At 45.5% G+C, this 17,878-nt stretch overlaps 1 protein-coding gene across 1 annotated transcript; it reads right to left on the bottom strand.

Moving 5' to 3' along the window:
* Positions 1 to 201: 201 nt before the first annotated feature.
* On the bottom strand, positions 202 to 16,602 carry clic4 (chloride intracellular channel 4). Its single transcript, XM_030117279.1, has 6 exons — positions 16,258 to 16,602; positions 6,119 to 6,228; positions 3,574 to 3,699; positions 3,273 to 3,379; positions 2,392 to 2,573; positions 202 to 1,893 (listed from the first exon to the last, which is right to left on the bottom strand). Exons 1-6 carry the CDS (start codon positions 16,324 to 16,326, stop codon positions 1,729 to 1,731), a joined length of 759 nt encoding a protein of 252 aa, XP_029973139.1. The 5' UTR covers positions 16,327 to 16,602; the 3' UTR covers positions 202 to 1,728.
* Between the last annotated feature and the right edge of the window lie 1,276 nt (positions 16,603 to 17,878).

Here is a 17,878-nt window from a genome sequence, read left to right as displayed (position 1 = left end):
AACAATCTAATCGGTTCATTCATATCCTCTGGAGTGACGTTCAGGGCTGCATGACCATTTTCCATCCATGCAATCATCATCTATGGTTAACACACTGTCTGGGGTGGATCTTTAAAAACAGACCAGAAGGTTAAGAGCATACAACAATGAACAAAACGCTTTAGTGTTGAGTCCTGTGTAGCAGTAAAACAGAGCCTCAAACTGTGCCAATAAGAAGTTTATTTCAATTCAGTCAACATTGTTAAAAAAAAAAAAAAAAAGCCATGACATAGCTTGGATTTTCCTTTGTACAACGCAGGACGCGCATTGTAACGAACCGACCTCTATAAAACAAACCTTACTGCAAAACATCTGCAAGGACAAAAATAAGTAAGGCAGAGAGGAGCTGCTGAATGGAGAGCTCCGACCCACGCAATCAGCTCGTTTTTTCCTCTGAACTCCGGTGAAATGCATCAAATTTACACATCGAAATCCCAGTAATGAAAACAAATATTTACAATTCCTTTTTAGTCAGATTTGTCTCATAACAAATGCCTGAAAAAGAAAAAAATGGTGGCAAACGGGACAAAAACAAAATCTGGTTTTGTTTCGTCCACGCTAAAGCACTTTTTGGAGCTACTGTATCAAAGCATACATTCGCTACCGTAGAGATCGACCTACACACTGAAGAAAATGTGGAATCTGAGCAAATGTTGTTGATTAGTTTCAATCATCAATATCTTAAATGCCGTCAGACTGCACACACTCCACACGGGCGTGGTTTTCTTTGACTCGTCCAATCCACAGCGAGAACAGAATCATTTTTGGTCCACAATGTGTATTTCAACCTACTGCTAGTCAGTACAGTCGAAGTAAAAACCTCATGGTAATCCTCGACTCATGTAATGGCGATGTGGCGGCTGACATGTCTGCGAGCTACATATGGTCGATGTTTCTCCGAGCTCAGGCTCTTCCCGAGGACGGATCCTACAATTCTACTGAGCTACAAGTCCTTTATGCTCATGAACGGCAGGTAAGCTTTACCTGCAGTTACAATTCTTTACATTAATAATAAACAGTTCCACGTTAAAATAAAGCAAGTCTCAGTTGATATGTTGACCGCTGAAGTTGGGATTACCTTGTCAAATACTCGAGGCGAAAGAAAACACTGAAGCTTCAATACTGTTTGAAAAAAATCTCTTAATGAGCCAAAAGAGACAAAAAAAAAAAAAAAATTCAGTGTTTTGTTTGAAAGCAATCTAAGAAAAAGCAAATTCAGTTTTAGACAACAGAAACACAACAGCTTGTGACGGCTCCCCTGCACACAGTGAAAGAGTTGGCTTGAAGGTCACTTGTCAGGGAGCGCGTCTCCAAACGCTCCCGGCCTTCCATGACTGCTGAAACACGTGTGGTTGTTTCTTCGTGGCGTCGCAACATTCAGCCGCGGAACGACAGAACATAAAGCTTTTTTAAACAGTGGAAATGGAACGAGCGCGGCCGTTGGTAAGTCGACTGAACAGACCTTCATAAAAACCGGAGGGCGGGCGTCAAAAATACAAGAACGAAAACAAAACGGGTTCATGCAGGTTCGCTCTAGATGAGGAGAGAAGGAAAAGAAGTCCAGAGTTCATTTGTTTTTTTTCTTCTTTCTCGTGAATGAGCACATCAGTTCTGGTGGAGGAGAAGGAGGGGGGGGGGCATGGACAGTGAGGGGGCGGGGCTTATGGTGGCGGAGCAGGGTGGAGGGGCTTATTTGACCAGCCTCTTCGCTACGTCTCCGTAGGCGATCTCGATCTCCTTGTCGCTGGGGCAGGTGTTGGTGAACTCGTCGCGGGTGTAGGCGTTGTTCAGGTACTTCCAGATGGCCGTCATCTCCTTGGGGATGTCGAAGCCTCTGTACTTCTTGGCGACCACCTGATGGAGATGGAGGAGGAGGAGGAGGAGGGGTCAGACCACTGTCCAAGCTATAATCCCAACCTGCAGCAGCAGGACCCTCTATTTCCCGGTGAATTCACATGCTAGAGAAAAACATCCTCTACTGTAATCATAGTACCAAGGAAACTGGTTCAAATCTGTTGACGACGATCCTTCAGCATCCTGGAGGTTGCAGTGAAGGCGAGTTAAAATACAAGATCTTGAAAATTCTACCTGAATCCTGATACTACTAGAAAGCAGACCAACAGGCAGAATTTGACGTTCTTTCCACAGAGCTACTGTTGTCTTTGTTTCACTCTCCACACTCTCATGCTGTGGTTCTGCCTGCTCTCCTCCCACAATGCATCTATCAGATCAGATTTTGTATTTACTTCCAGTCTGTCTTCTATTCACACCAATACAATATTGAATTAATGATGTGTAGCAGCAGCACCACCTGAGGATTGTGGGACTCCAGACTCGTCACAGCCTGCTCACCTTGACTATGTGCAGCTTGGGCAGCAGGTTGCAGTCAGCCAGGGTCATCTCATCTCCGTCCAGGAACCTGCGGGTGGAGACCTTGACGTCCTCGATGCTGTTGTGGTCGATCTCGTCGGGCAGCGGCGAGCGCAGGTACTCGTCCAGCTTCTGCAGCGTCTTCAGCAGCCCGCGCTCCAGAGCTGCACAGAAGAGGGGGGCGTGTGTTAAGTGCTGCTCAAAAACAAATACAGGCGCTTATTGTTATGCGCTAATCAACCACACGAGGGCGGCATTTTATTAAAAAACGTGCACAGAGGAGGATCTTCGGTATCTGATTTACCATATGAGTTCAGCATAATGCACCCGCCTGCTCCTCAATCATACACTATGTCTGAAAACACACTCATTTGACTGCACAGGTGATATGCTGTCCAGCTTCCATCAATCTGCAGATTATTCATTAACAGAAACTATGATATGAACGTGAAGAAATTGGCTTCAGGAGTCCAACAGAAGTCTGAAAGGTGATTTGAGGGCAGATATCAGTGAAACACGAGATTCAGCCTCTGACTGTTGACAGAGTTCACACATGGTTAAATATTTTCCCCAGGGTGGAGAAAACATGTCAAATCTATTCTGTCCAGGTTCGCGGTGTCATTTATTCTAGATTTTTTTTCAATACTCCACCCAATTTAAAACTCTGTAGAACTGTATCCTCTATATTGTTTTAAGTATTCTGAAAGGTTTTCCAATACATAGAGGCTGTGTGTGTGCTTGTGTGTGAGATGTGCTGCATAGAAACTCACTACACGAGTTCAAGAAATCTTTATTCAAACATAACCTGTGCACAAATCTACCCATGCGTGCATACATGTAAAGGACTGGTGAAGTTAACACACCTTCATTTCCATCTGGTTTGGAGTTCTTGATGTATGCAGAAAACTTGGCAAAGATGTCCATGCCGGCTGTGTTTGACTCGGGGTGCCTCGCACCGAGCTTGATGTACCTGCACACGACACAACAGCAAGGAAAGTGTGTGTTAGAAAACCATGTTCCCCAGTGAACTACGGAATATATTAGTTGTTCCTGAGACTAACATTGAGTTTTGGTTTCTTGTGCGTTTCTGATGAAAAGTATGAGGAGCCAGGGCCGGTGTGAAGGTGTGGCAACCCGTTAGCGCAGAGGTGAGAAAGGACTCACTTGGGTGGGCAGAGGACGTCCTCCAGAAACTCCTCGATCTTGTTGACGTCGGTTTTGACCTCTCCGTTGAAGGTGATGAAGGGCGGGTGTGTGCCGGGAGCCAGGTTCTGGAGATCGGCTGGCTTCCTGCAGGACAGAGCGTATGAATTATAAACACTGATGAGATGTGTGAAGAAAAAGAAACCCGTCTCCAGTTAATAGGGGAGCTGTGACCAGTTCAGAGACGTAAAGCTCAATGTCACTGCTTTATGAAGTTCATGCATTTTCTACATCTCATAAATAGTCTGGGAGTTATCCTGCCTGGATAAGAAGACAAGGATGAATCAGTCGCAGACAAAGGCACCTGGAAACATTGACTTTTCGTAAAAAATGTTCCTTCGACCTTCAAGATAAGAGTCCTTTAAACGACTGCCTAACAAGCAAAATAAACAAGATAACTAAACTGACATGCGATTTTGTATTAAGGCTAAAAAGTTATATTATGCCCCAGTGCAGTGTGCTAAAGAGTCCCAATTTATCATAGAATTAAACAAACAAGAATTTGAAAGTGTTGTGAATAAATGACAAACTGGCATCACGTTTGAACATGTTTTTCTTAAAGGATCCGGCGTATTCTCCGTGCATGCGTCTGAGCGCGACTGTGCTCTCCTGTCTGTGTGGCCTTCGAAGCAGCACATAATGTACCAGATGTCTCTGGCAGGCAGATGACACTGACATGCAAACAAACACACATGATCATGTGCTGAATGAGTATTCCGAGCACATCCCCCTCGGTACAAAGCCAGCGTTAACACAAAGGGGTGAGTCAGCAGCTGGAGGGCCCGCGTGAAGAACGTCTGACAGTAAATATGAAACCGAAATTACAAGGAACATGTCCATTCATTCAGATTGCAGGTTTTCATTGCCGCAACAGGCAGCTGAGGTTTAGGACGGGCCATTTAAGGGCACAAGAAAAGGGGAAATGACTTCAACTCTTCGGCATGCACATGGGAAGTTTTACCAACACCCACCAATAATCACTGAGGAGCTGCCTTCAAATCCACAGGAAAAAAATATTGACAGAGCAGCCTTGAACCAAGACATGAACTCAGGAAAAAGAATGGATTTACAGCAGTGGCAGCCATGAAATAGACAATGTGTACTGTTCTTTTATTTAAATACTATAATAAAAAAAAGTCATAAATCGAGCAAACAGAGGCTTTTACAAGACGGTGTCCAAGTATTGACTCAAGAGCACACACACCACACAGCATGGTTAGGTCATGGTCAGGTACATCCGTCATGCACGGTGGATTAGTGGTTTACACTTGCGCCTCACAGCAAGAACATACCCAGCTTTCAGTGCAACGTTTGCTGTTTTTACCCGGAGTGTTCAGCACAGTGAGAACGGGCAATCAGCGACTCTAAAGTTTTAATGTGTGCGACTGTCCGGGTAGATTTAGGATACACCCCGGGAGGAGTCCATCCCAGAGTTAGCTGGGATGAACTCCAGAACCCCAAGATGGACAACGTGGTAAAGAAATGACAGATCTGTTGCGTTTTTGAGCCCTCGGAGTCGCTCTGCTGAGGCAGTCCCCGTCCAGACAGACTGCACTTTGGAACGAGTAACTTTCAGTCTGTGAGTCAGAGTTATATGAGCAGTAAAAAAAAAACAACCATGCCATAGATACCAACTAGGCATCCATCCCACTGCTGGATATGACCAAAGATAATATGGCAGTATTATACTCCAATTCCAGTGGTGCTGAAAAATTAAATAAAAACTAAGTACAGGCTCTCCGTCAGAACTTCGGCAGGAAGCGAGCCGAGTCACGGACCTTAAAATAGCCTCTCAAGAGTCTGCATGTTTATTTTTCTCCAATTTTCTGCGGCATGGGAAGGGGTCATGGGAAAACCAAATAAGTAGCAGGGAAACAGTGATGGCGTTCGAGGTGGGGCTGGATCAAAGAGTTACGGAGAGGCTCAAGTCTCCAAGGAAACGCCCAGAAACACTGCTGCACACCAGCAAAGGCGGGAAGAGGAGGGGGCGATTATAGGAACCAGTCACAGCAATGGAGATGATGGAAAAAAAAAAAAAAAAAAAAGAGGAAAAGGCATGTTCCAGTTTTAAACCCTGTCAGATGACTATTTAGAATCACACAAAGTAATTACTGTCAAGCATTAACCACTGCATGCAGTCATGCACAGTATGTGGCATGACTGTGTGAAAACGAGCTTCTTTTTTAAAGTCACTATACAGATATGAAAAATACCTCAGATGCAGTTCTGTTCAATAACCACAAGCATGAGCTGTGCTTTTAATGTCGCTCCAAATCACCTAAAACATTGGATGTTTTTATCTTTTTATTGTTTCCACTGGTGAGAATTACAACCTCTTTTAAACTTCTACAAAGAGGACTAAAACAAACCTGCGATAACCCACATCAGCCCCACTGTGTGCAACGAGCAAGACATGATGCATCCATCTGTACTGTCAGCTGCAATATCTGGCCAGTTTAAATCAAAACACTTGTGATTGTTATATCTTGAACTTGTAAAAACTCACCTCTTGAGGTCCACCGTGGTGACGTTGAAGACGACTCCTTTGAGCCACAGGATCATGAAGAGCCTCTGAGAGAAGGGGCAGTTCCCGATGCTCTCGCCATCACTCCCCGCCTTCAGTAAACACAGAGAAAAGAAGATTTTAATCTCTGGGATTTCATACAGGTGACATTCTTGCGGACTGAGCGCACAAAATGAATGGAAACATCCGTGATTTAATTACTGCAGGCATAAAATGCAAAATATCTCTGAGTAGGATGTGTGACTGATAACAGTTTATAGCTAAGCCAAAACAGGAAAAAGCCTCAACAATCTTGACAGATCTCTGTTGCGGCGAGTGTGTTTCACTGCACTCACCCCACACAGGGTCTATTTCAAACAATGTTCCTTTCAGGCTCCCCTCGATACGACTCCGGCAGGAGGGAGGGAGCGGAGAAGCGGCCTCCCCGTTTTAAAGGCTTCTGCACATTTCCCCTCCATTAATCTGCACAACTGCGGCCCGAGGGTAAGGGGAAACTGCTGGAGTGATTAGGGCCTGAGATAGGCCTCTTGTTTCCTCTTCGGCCAGACTGCACAAACACAAGGCTGAGCAATGGCTGGAGAGTGAGATCAGTGAAAGTGGCGTGTGTCCTCCAAATTAATGACGAACGCTCATCAGAGAGAGCTCTGGGAACGAGATTAGAACTGGGCATTAGTTCAAAAATCAAGTTTGTTGTTTATTTTTGGGGAACAATGAAAAGCCGCAAAATGGTCTGACACCCACAAGTGATTAAAAAAAAAAGTTAATGGAAGTGGATTTTGTTCCCCTCTCCCACTCAGCGGTAATGGGAAACGCTATACGGGGGAGTGGCAGACTGTCAGAGATATCGCTCATCTTCCCAGCAGGCATTCTTTCTCACCGTGCAGTACTTTCATTTCTCACTACTAACTTCACATCATCCCTCGTCCTGCTCAGCTCGCAGCCATGTAGGGACAAGTGTCTGGATTCCACATCAGAAAGCAGAATAGGCATTTCATTTCATCAGCCAAGCTTTGAAAGGCTATCTTAATAAAATCTGAAATGCCGAGTGATGCAGTTACCTCTCTTTTTCGAGATAACTATGGAAATTTGATTTAATCCACTTCAAAGACTGCTACGTAACAATCTCCGTCATCTTTTCAGAGGAACAGAGGGTGGATATCAGGCCTGTTGAGCTGTGCCACTCGTTTCACAAGGACACGCATTGAGGTCATTCAAGTACTGAATATCAGGAATGCACTTTCACATTTAGTGCCTTGCTACAGCAGAGCCTCTAACAAAGGTTTCAGTCCTTGTGTGATTCACTCACAGGTTCACAGATTAAGACCGTTTTGCCATATTTTCCATTAAGTTATTTTAGTTTTGACACGAACATGTGCGACAGACGCAGGTTGTCTCAATAGAAGACTTTGTCTGGCGGAGTTCAGCCAGTGCGGCAGCTCCTTGCTGGTGCGGACAGGCCGGCTGCTGTTGGCCTCTGCGTGACGCCCAGTGGGATGGCTCTGTTTGATCTGCCTGCTGCCTCCCATTGTGCTGTCACTGTCCTCTCCCGCTCCCTTTCCCCCGTCTGAATTCAATATCTGAAAAGCTCGGATTAGATCACTGCCATTGTTCGTCAAATGAAAGTCCCCTTTTCACACGTTACATGATTCCATTCCAAAAGCAGAGCGCAGCCTCTGAAGTCTGAGCGTACCGCCGTTCGAGGCCAACGCCGGACCCGACTGGCCTTAGCCAATCCTCACGGAGATCAGAAAGGCATCAATGGGACGATTACTCTATTTTCTCGGAAGCGCCGCGCCTACGGAGAACCATTCAGTTCTGGCTGAAGGGTGGCAACGCAGCGCAGCAACTGTTCCCATGGCAATAACCCCAGCATATGACACAGAGCAGAGCCCTCACAGCAGGGGGGGGGGGGGGGGGGGGGGGGATTACCCATTCACAGGTGGACTGTAGGAAGTCAGATCATCTCCTGGTAGAGATTAAAAAGAAATGCAAAGCAGGTGCGGGGACATCATTTGGAAATCAAAAGACGAACTGTGCTTCCGCACCGCGAGCCGATTTTGAGTTCATCTCAGTCCCGCGTCTCGAGTGGTTCAGAAACAGGCCACAGCAGCTGAGAGAGACATCCTGCACTTTTTCTTCCTCTCTCCCCGCCTCTTCTCGGAGACATGGCAGGCCTTTCGGCCCTCTGGAGTCTGCAGGACGACTGCGGCTCTGTGCCAGAGAGCTGCTGCACGAGGAGAGGCGAAGATACTGCAGGAAACCAGGAGGAAATTAGGGATCAAATGTGGCGCCGCCATACAGGAGAGAGAGGCGGCAGTAATCAATGCATTAACTAAGAGGAAAAGCTGCAATCTGCAGAGGCCGTGCACTTTTTGGCCCACTGCTCATTTCTTCCTCCTCCTCTTCGTCTTCTCACCCCTGTTATCCCAGTCCCCCTATCCTGGGCCCCTCTGCCGTTAGAAGGGGAGAGGGGGGGGGGGGGGGGGGGGGGGGGGGGGGTTGGGCATTTAGAAAGGAGGGAGAAACTATTCCAGAAATGTGCTGCTTCTCCTGCCGAAGAGGGCGCTTTGTTCAGTTTAGATGACGATGTGGCTGGAAGAGACGCTTTTTCCCCCCCGCTGTTCATTTGAATCAGCGGCTGCCCTACATTTTGCCCGGTGAGCCAAATTTAGGTGATCATCTACAGCGTTTTGCTGGATAACACCAGAGTTAATCTGCTTTCAGAATATCAGGCAGTCGTAGCTCAAAATAAAGTTACAAAAACTTTCAGGACAGCCCTCGAGATATCGTCCTTTTTTCATCTAACGCTCTCCAGCAAGCTGCAATTATAATGTGACATTCAGGGGAAAAGGCTTCTGGAGAGCTTCCTATACACCGACAACACAAAGCTCTTTTTGTTTGTAGCACTTTAGGTACGTCATCTGTTAGCAGGGAGAAAAAAAAAAAAAGGAAAACACTCCAAAACACCCGAGCGAGAGGCGAAATTATGTCAGAAGAGCCCCTTATAAGGCAAAGCACAACAGTTGAATAAGAAATGCATTTTCCAAAAAGTAAACTGAGTCACTTTCCAATCCAAGAAGCTTTCACAGCAAAAGTACATAGCAACAGTGTGTAGCTTGTGATTTTTTTTTCCTCCAGTGCTAAAGATGACTCAGATTTTGCAGATGGTCGCACCGTCTTGGTCCCAGATTTCCATGTGGTGTGAAACGGCTACCATAGTAATAATAAGGTCTAAAAAGGCAGCAACAGCTGGCCGCTAGCAACAGACTCTCCAGCTTTATTTAGGCTCGTCGGATGGCAAGTCAACATATGCCTGTTTATGCGATGCCAGGCGCATACAGCTGCTCGGTGGAGGCTGTGAGTCATGTTCAAAGTTGGATGTTATCGAGGAGTCCGTGTCCAGGACAGTGTGTGGGGCCCACACAAGAGGACAATGAGATTCCAGTCAAGCGTGTGTGTATAAGTGTGTGTGTGAGGGGGGAAAAAAAACATCTCCTCATTGACCAGATGAGGTCATACCTCTTAGCATTTCCCCTCTGACCGTGCCCATGTGCTCACTGACGCAATGTTCAACATCCGAGCAGCAACCGGCATGATTCAAGGCCTCCACATGTCTGAGTGGTGATTATCACTCACTTAGCAGGCACAAACGGCATCTTCCTCCCAACTTCAGCCCCATAACATTTTAACAAGCAACCACATAAAGAGCAAATCCACTCCTTCCCTTTGTCACTCACTGAAAGGCTCTCTGGCGATTATCTAAGAGACGTTCTGTTTCAGAGACAATGTATCCTGTTCATGTTGGCCACGGTCCTCCCAGTCTCTGCTCACCGCCTAATTTTAGCAACATGGTGGCCTGAGCTTCCACACACACACACACACACACACACCCCTCCCTCCTCAACTCACTCCATATTCTAAATTGGCTGAGCTGCTCAGCAAGTTCAAGCCACACTTGACCGAATAAGGAACCAAAGATGCAGCAGGCGCTCCAGCACTCCCACCTCCTCCTCCTCCTCCTCCTCCCCTCACTGCCTGACGTGAAGCAGGAATGTCCGTTGGTGGGTGGGCAGCCATAAAAGCGTCATGGAAACGGCTCACCCTCGCCACGCGTTCGCTGGACAAGCGCGCAGGTGGGGCCGGGGTCTGGACGATGGCTGAACTAAGGAGTTGGACCCAAAAAGTGTCTATTTTTGACATGGCTGCTCAGATCACGGTGGCCTTAGCCGAGTTTGCAAAATGGAGACATATTGAACAATAAGAAGAGTCACATTCCCTGGGTCTAGTTCCAGAGGAGGGAAGACATCAGGGTAGGCTGTTCTACTGTCAAAAGTATTAAAGAAAGTAAAGTTTTCATAAACTTTGCAAGTCTGACGCCAGCAAGCGCTTGTTAGTAAAGTGTTAAAAATAACGACTTGGGCTGAACGGAGTGAGTGACAAAAGCTCCCATCATGCTCCGAGGGTGAGTGTGCAGGCGAGACTGTGTCTGGAGGAACATGGAAACGGCATCACATCCTCGCTGTGGCTGTGAGTCAGGCTGACGTCACCCAGTGGAAACCTTCAGTCAGACACAGGGCTACTGTGCTGGAGCGCTGGATCTCCACCTAAGAAATCCTGCGGAAAAGCTGGAGCCCGACGTCTAAAATCATCTCAAGGCACAACCACGCCGCAGGACTGACGAAAGACTAGTCAATAATATCAGAACAGCTGAATTTAGCCTCATAAAACGGAGATAACTCCAACACACACACACACACACAGCTCGGGTTTCTCAGTGTACAGAGTGAGTGTCGGTGATGAGCAACACAGATGCCGAAAGACAAACAGCCAGCCATGTGGGAGCGAGCGTGAACCAACATTCATCCACACTCTGGCTGTTGTTGCAAGTGTCTAAAACAAACAGCAGGCTGCAAACTAAAACAAGCCCCAGCACCACCTCGCAATCCACAGTGCACATCCACCAGCCCCAAGGCGGACTCACACTCCCTTACCAACACACACAGATGCAGAACAAAGTTATACAGTTCAATGAAAAAGAAATGGAAAACTGGGAAATAACTTCACAGTGCCAAGTTGAGATGATTCAGTATCATGTTGAAATAAAAGCTTTTACCATGACCACACAAACAGTTCCTCATCAGTCATTCAGGACAGAGAGCCTCTACTCCGACTTGCCACTGGGCCGCCTTTCATTGCCAGTCTGGTACACGGCGCTCTGCTTTTCACATCTCGGATCATGCACAAGTCTTGTGCTCTCCTTGCCTCCTTCTGCCAGGGCTTCAAAGACAAAGGCAGCCTTGCTGGATCACTCAGACACTTGACACAGCATCATGCAGAGCCAAAAAGGAAGCCCCTGGTCACCTTATCCCATCTTTAATGTTTGGATGCTGCACTCTGGGTTGCATACCCTTAGGTAGGCTCTGAAACACAAGCAGTCAAGATCGTGTGGAGTGGGATTGGGTTACACTTGCAGCGAGCCGGGCAGATTCCTCATTTAAAAGGAGGGAGTCGCAATTCTTCTGACAGTGCTGGTGATACAACAGAGACAGAGCTAGAGGCTTCACTGTTTACTCAGAATCTTGACGTTACAACTGCTGAAAAAAAAAAAAAACCCAACTAAATTCCCATTAGATGCTAAGAAAAACACACTAATCCATGAAATCAGACTCTATAGTTGGCTCATTTCCTCAGAGTCTGCAGTCTTCTGTACCTTGCTCCAGGCTGGACTCACTTCCTGTCAGGCAGTTCATATGAAAACAGCTTCATTAACTTTCAGCTTTCTGAGTGGGCCGCCCAAACGAGACAAGTTCTTCCTCCATGTAATGAGCTTCTAAAAGGTGGATATGTCTACTAAACATTATTACAGGGTCACAGCAGAATTTCCTTTTCAGTAAATGGTTATGTCAGGGTTTGGTCAGTGTGGATTTTCATGCCGCCATCGGACAGTAGTAGATCATCAATCTACAATGATATCAGCCTTCCAGGGGAGGTTAAAATGATTTGGGCCGCAGTGTTATTGAAGCACAGAGAAATAGAATTTGCATGTTATCCACAGCGTAAGGAGCTTGAACAAGTGGCAATAATGAAGGTGTCTGGACTAGCAGCTCATTACTCGGACTGGCTGTACCGCCCTTCCAGCCTGAAGGAACACTCATTAAACAACAAAGATAAAAACATTCGGAACAATGAAGTGGCGCTCTGAATACTCTTCAGTGTCATGCTCGTGGTGGATTACAGAACATTACAACCTGCTCTGTCTATGTTTCAGTCCTTTGATGCCAACATCGACGTTCACGTCATTCAAAGAAAAAACAAAATTAGCTGTACCTTGCCTAATAAAGGAGAAGGATCTGTTGTGTTGTCTTAAACCGAGAGGTATCTGATTTTAAGACTGTTACTTCAGCATATGTTCTACTCTCTGCCTTCTTTATCAGTTAACAAGCGACAAGTGTTTCCATATGGCTGATTGCCTTTTGATTTGCAGAAGTAAAAATCAAGCTTTTTTTAACAACTTTTGTTGACTTACTGCTGATGTTTTGGGAAGCAAACTGGCTCATTCCTATGAGATTTGCATTGAGAACACAATAACAAGAACGTGCATATGATTTCTGGCTCTATGCAGCCCTCTACTATGAAGACCACTCAGTTTTTCTTATAAGATTGTTAGGTTTATAGCTTTCTGCTTGGCTCCATGGCAGCTTCTTTCCCAAGCTGGAGATAATGAGCTCCATTTTGAGCCAGAAACAAACTAAGATGGAAGCAGATCTGCCACAGTTTTGTTTGTACTGTGGAACCACCAAAGGAACTTTTTCCATCAGCTTTTGTTAATTTTTCTTGGACCGCTTCAGATGACCATTAAAAGTTACATTCTAATCTATGAGTTACAGTAGACCTCCTGCTTCGACAGGCATTGAGGTGAACTATGGCAGGACTCAGAGAAATTTAGATCATCTAATCCAAATGATCCTCTGCAGTAAGTACCCTACTAATGGATAAAAACACAAAGACAGATGTCAAGCCAACCCTTGTAACTGATGTAATAACACACTACCAGATCGATTAGGCAAGCGGCCAGACAGCCAGTCAACCAGTGACTGACAGGTGCTGCAGAAGCAAATTCACAGAGCTGAAAACAACGGCACACAGCACTTTACAACAGCAACAAGCCGTTAATCTTTGTTCCCTCACTCATGATGCTGATGGCAGCATTGCTACTTGGGGAAAATAAACTGCTCCATTGATTTTTACATAAAAAAAGAGCAACACCGAGTTGCCTCAATCCCTCCCAGGAGGTGAAGGTATGGTTTATTTAAAGATTACGATCAAAACGCAAACGAATGAAATCAGGTGGAGAAAAAGGATTACACAATGCATACAAGCAACACTTGTCCTTGTATGCAGTTAAATGCATTAATAGGGTCATTGGGTTTCCATAAAAATGGTCCATCACAAGGTATATGACTGATGTCACATGTTGTAACTGATAGCAGAAGCAGGACATGGGCAGAGCTTTCATAGCCCTTTGAAATAAACCGACAGACTCTGCACACTCAGTGGTTTTGTCACAAACAAGCTGTGACAGACTTAAATCACATGATCTTTTTCTACAGACTGGAATGGGTTGACAATGCTTCATCCTGATCAGGTCAACAGAAGCGCTGCATTGTCAGGATCTGTCCTTGGCATGCGGCAGGCGGTCCACGTCTGTGGTTCCCATGCGAGTGTCCCGAAGGACATCCACAAACAGACGGGCATTATACCATTCAGAATTTCATAAGCAATACTTAAACATGCTTCCTGGCCCCGGTACAGACGCTGCTGGCAAGAGCAGGGACGTCTGGAGGCAGCAGAAGGCTCTGCGACCAGCCGTGTGATCCTGGCGAGCGCTTCCCCCCAACAAACACGCTGAAGGAGAGATAATGCCCGTCTGTTTCTCTTCACTCATCTGTATTCTGTTCTCAAACATACAGTCGGGTGAGAAGCTGGTGGAAAATGACTCACTTAGCATGCACGTCCTGAATTAATTTAGGGAAGCTTTGCATGGCGGCAGGGAAAAAAAGTGAATGAAAACTGAAACTAATGTGCAAATGGTGAAATACACAGAAAGAATAGCAATAAATCACCACCCTGGAAAATAAGTGGCACAGTTGAAGTCAATTTTACAGGGAAAAAAAAAGAATTGAGTCTAATGACTCAGCAATAAGATTCAAGAGTGGGAAAGCTTTCAAAACAACTGAGCTATGGGATATCTCAAGGCTGCCGTTCTTTGATCGTTTTCGACACAAGACATCAGCATACTGATAGGCATGAGTAAAACCATACTGAAACTGATGTGGCGCAATCCTTTCAAGGGTCAAACCCCCCCCAACAAAGTAATTAAACTTCGTTTAAACGAGCTGAGAGCAATAAACAGATATGATTACGAACTTGACCACCACGCCTTCAGTTCAGCGATGAGCAAATGTTAATATCGCCATAGCAATATGACAGCTGTTGCTACAAACACGACTTGTAAAAATGCAAGACCGGAGTATTCTCCACTGGGACGGTCAGCTGATTTTAATGTGTAAACCTCGCTGTCGCGGCTCAGCCTACACAAACACGACCCTGTGGCACCCTGTGTTCTGGATGTGTAATTAGTGAGCTCGGAGATGTGGCAGCCCTCCAACAGATCTGACACCGCAGTGTGTGGAGAGCACACACAGTTTGTTATCAGCGGTTCCCAGAGGCCTGGCTCACAGCAATGCACCTATAGCAACCTGCATGCCTGCCTTTGTCTCCCGTGACTGTGTTTAATGCGCCTCTGTGAGAACAACGGCATCAATAATAGATGTGGACGTGTCAGACACAGGTACTGGCACGGACGTCCGTGGACAGGGAAGGTTATTACGCAAAAAAAAAAAAAAACTGCAATGGAAGAAAGTTTGGGCAGCAGTGTCCAGAGAGGGAGGGGTGGAGAGGGAAGAGCTGGCCACAAGTGTAAACGTTCCAGACCTTGGGATGATGTAACCTCTCCTGCAGGCAGTGAAAGGTAGTTATGGAAATGGTGGAAATGGGAGGCAGTTTGCTCCCATCTGTTGATTGTTAAGTTTAAACTGTGCCGCCTTAAGAAGACTACCCCTCAAAAAAAAAAGCAGGAGATTCATGAGAGATATGGTTTATCCTGCGTGCCAATAGCCATAAATAATAGCAATAATATATCATGCTGTTTAAAAGCATTCCAAAGATTTCAACTAAACATCTACAGTTTGCATGTGAAAAATCTGGGGCTGCAAAAAAAAAACAAGAACCCTGCGCTAAAACATCAGTCAGCAACATCATCCACCTCCTCTCCCAGGACTCCAAAGCTTCCACCCACAGCCCGACCCCCCCTTTGTCCCCTCTTTTCTTCTTTCCAGTGCTGGTTTCCCGCCCTGGAAAGCAACAGGCTGAAGACAGAAAACAACCATTCACAGGCTTCCACCATCATCACGGTGACCACTGAGGCAGAGATGCATGACTGCACTTTTGAGAGTAAACGGTAGCGCCTCAAAGCCGACAGAAAAACCTGATAATATTAATCTGAGATTAAAAAAAAGAAAGCTATAAAGTGCTGAACTAGCAGGAAAATGATGCAGACAGATTACAGTAGTTAAGGATCACACATGCGAATGGTGACATTTAAACAGTCTTAATAGATTTTTAATTTATCCCTGCACACTGATTACCGATCCCTGTTATAAAACATGCATTCAGATTTCTAGAATGAGACTGGACGTGTGCAGTAGAATCCACACGTTTAGCGTGCTGCGTGTCCATCCATCCCACGAAGGTGCAGAGCAATAATCCAGCCGCTGCAGCCCGGGTTACATTGTGGAGGCTTTTGTTCGCAGCATGGCAGGCTGATCCGCCCTGCTCATGACACTGCAGGCTCCACATGGCCACGATGCACCTCGCAATCCAACTCAATGCGGCAAAGAAACCTTTCTGGAGCAGCTCCTAAAGTGAGAGAGTCACAGCTAGCCTGACCCAGACAGCAGTTCACACTCCTCCGATCGGTTTATAAAAGCCTGGAATAACGCGCGTGTGAATCCCAGTGCGCTCGTGTGGATGAAGACGGGCAACTTCTGGCTCGGTCTTACCTTCACGAACAGCTCGATAACGGGCTCGTTATCCGCCTTCACCCCGTTCTGCGGCACCGACAGCGACATCGTGGCTGCTACGTTCAAGTTTCCCCGCTAAAGATGACTTTTTGTCCCTTCGCTACCACGCCCGACTCCGAGAAAGACCTCTCTCTTCTCCTTTTCTCTTTTCTCCTCCAACCCTTTCTGTTTGTCCTCCTCGCGGGGGGGGGGGGAGCCGGGGTCCTGGAAGCAGACGGAGCGGGAGAAGGAGGCGGCACCGCCGGGTAACAATAGTTGTTGGGCTGCTGTGAGTCTGGAAGCTAGCTGCCTGCAGGCGACCACAGCCCGGCCGGAGGAGACTGAGGATGAGGACGACGGGAGGAAGACACGGGAATATTTAAAGGCGTGATGTCATCACACGCGCGAGAGAGGTAGGAGGGTTCGAGAAAGGCGCGTGCGCGCAGACCGAGGACCCTCAGCCACACACGCCCTGCTTTGAATTTTATTTAATTCTTTTTTTATTAAGCTTTCATTCAACCACTCACATTACTGTAACCAACAAATATTTTTTGGGTAATTTTTATCAATGTTCCAACTTTTTGAAACAAAAAAAAAATCTGCTTTATATCTTCGTTCCTTTTTCAAAGAAAAAATACCATGATGTAATTTTTTTATACTTAATTGTTTAATTGATACATGAGTTGTACAGATAAAGTAATTACATTTTGATTTCAAGTACATTTTTGCACAAAAAACCCAGAAAGATTAGCTTCTATTTTAGTTTAGCTTTAGTTGCATGTAATTTGTATGGAAGCATCTAACCTGCATTTTTTAATTAAAAATTATTCTAAATACGAGATTTAAACAAATGTTGACAATTTAGCTCTACTAACTAATCTGGGAAATGTAACTTTAAACGTTATTTCGTACATTAAAAAAACTTCCTCTAACAACACAATTGTTATAGGAATGTGGTTAAAAAGTAAAACTAATTGGGCGCGTTGTTTTAAAACAACTGTATCGTTATTTGTAATTGAGAACAATTTAGTCAATGTGGTTCAGTTTAGAATTTCTGGAAAAAAGTGCATGTCCTATAATATAGGATTACCGAAAAATAGTCATACATAAACTCCATATGCATGAGTTGAGTGCTGGTGTTGCATGGAAAAGGAGTTTTTGTTGCTGTTGCTTGCGTTATTAATCAGAATCCTAATCATCTAACCTGGTGCAAAACAGCACATCAGAAGAACTTTATTACAGAGGAACAGTTTGTACTGTGGTGAGTGAAGATGAGTTTTCTCAGCAGAAAACAGCATGGCACACTTTAAGCTTCACTAGGTGAAACCGCATCAGAGCAGAAAAATCCTGCTGCACCATGCAACTTTTATCAGCTGGGTTAAGATACAAAAAGATAACAGATACTCAAAAAGTGATGACAACAGTTGGCAGATGCGTGATAAAGTCCAACAAGTTCATCAGCTTGCTCAGGACCTGATGCAACTCAGCAACTTTTAAACTAAGAATTGGATCATGCAGGGCTAACAATGAATTTAATAGTGAAAACAGAGAAGCTTAAGTTAATTTCTACATTGGAATAATGGGTATATTAAAAAAAGATGAACGCCCATTCTCTCTTCTG

The sequence above is a fragment of the Salarias fasciatus genome, chromosome 19 (assembly GCF_902148845.1).
Source record: "Salarias fasciatus chromosome 19, fSalaFa1.1, whole genome shotgun sequence".
NCBI classification, from domain to species: Eukaryota; Metazoa; Chordata; class Actinopteri; order Blenniiformes; family Blenniidae; genus Salarias; species Salarias fasciatus.
This window is presented reverse-complemented; position numbering and strand designations above follow the sequence as displayed.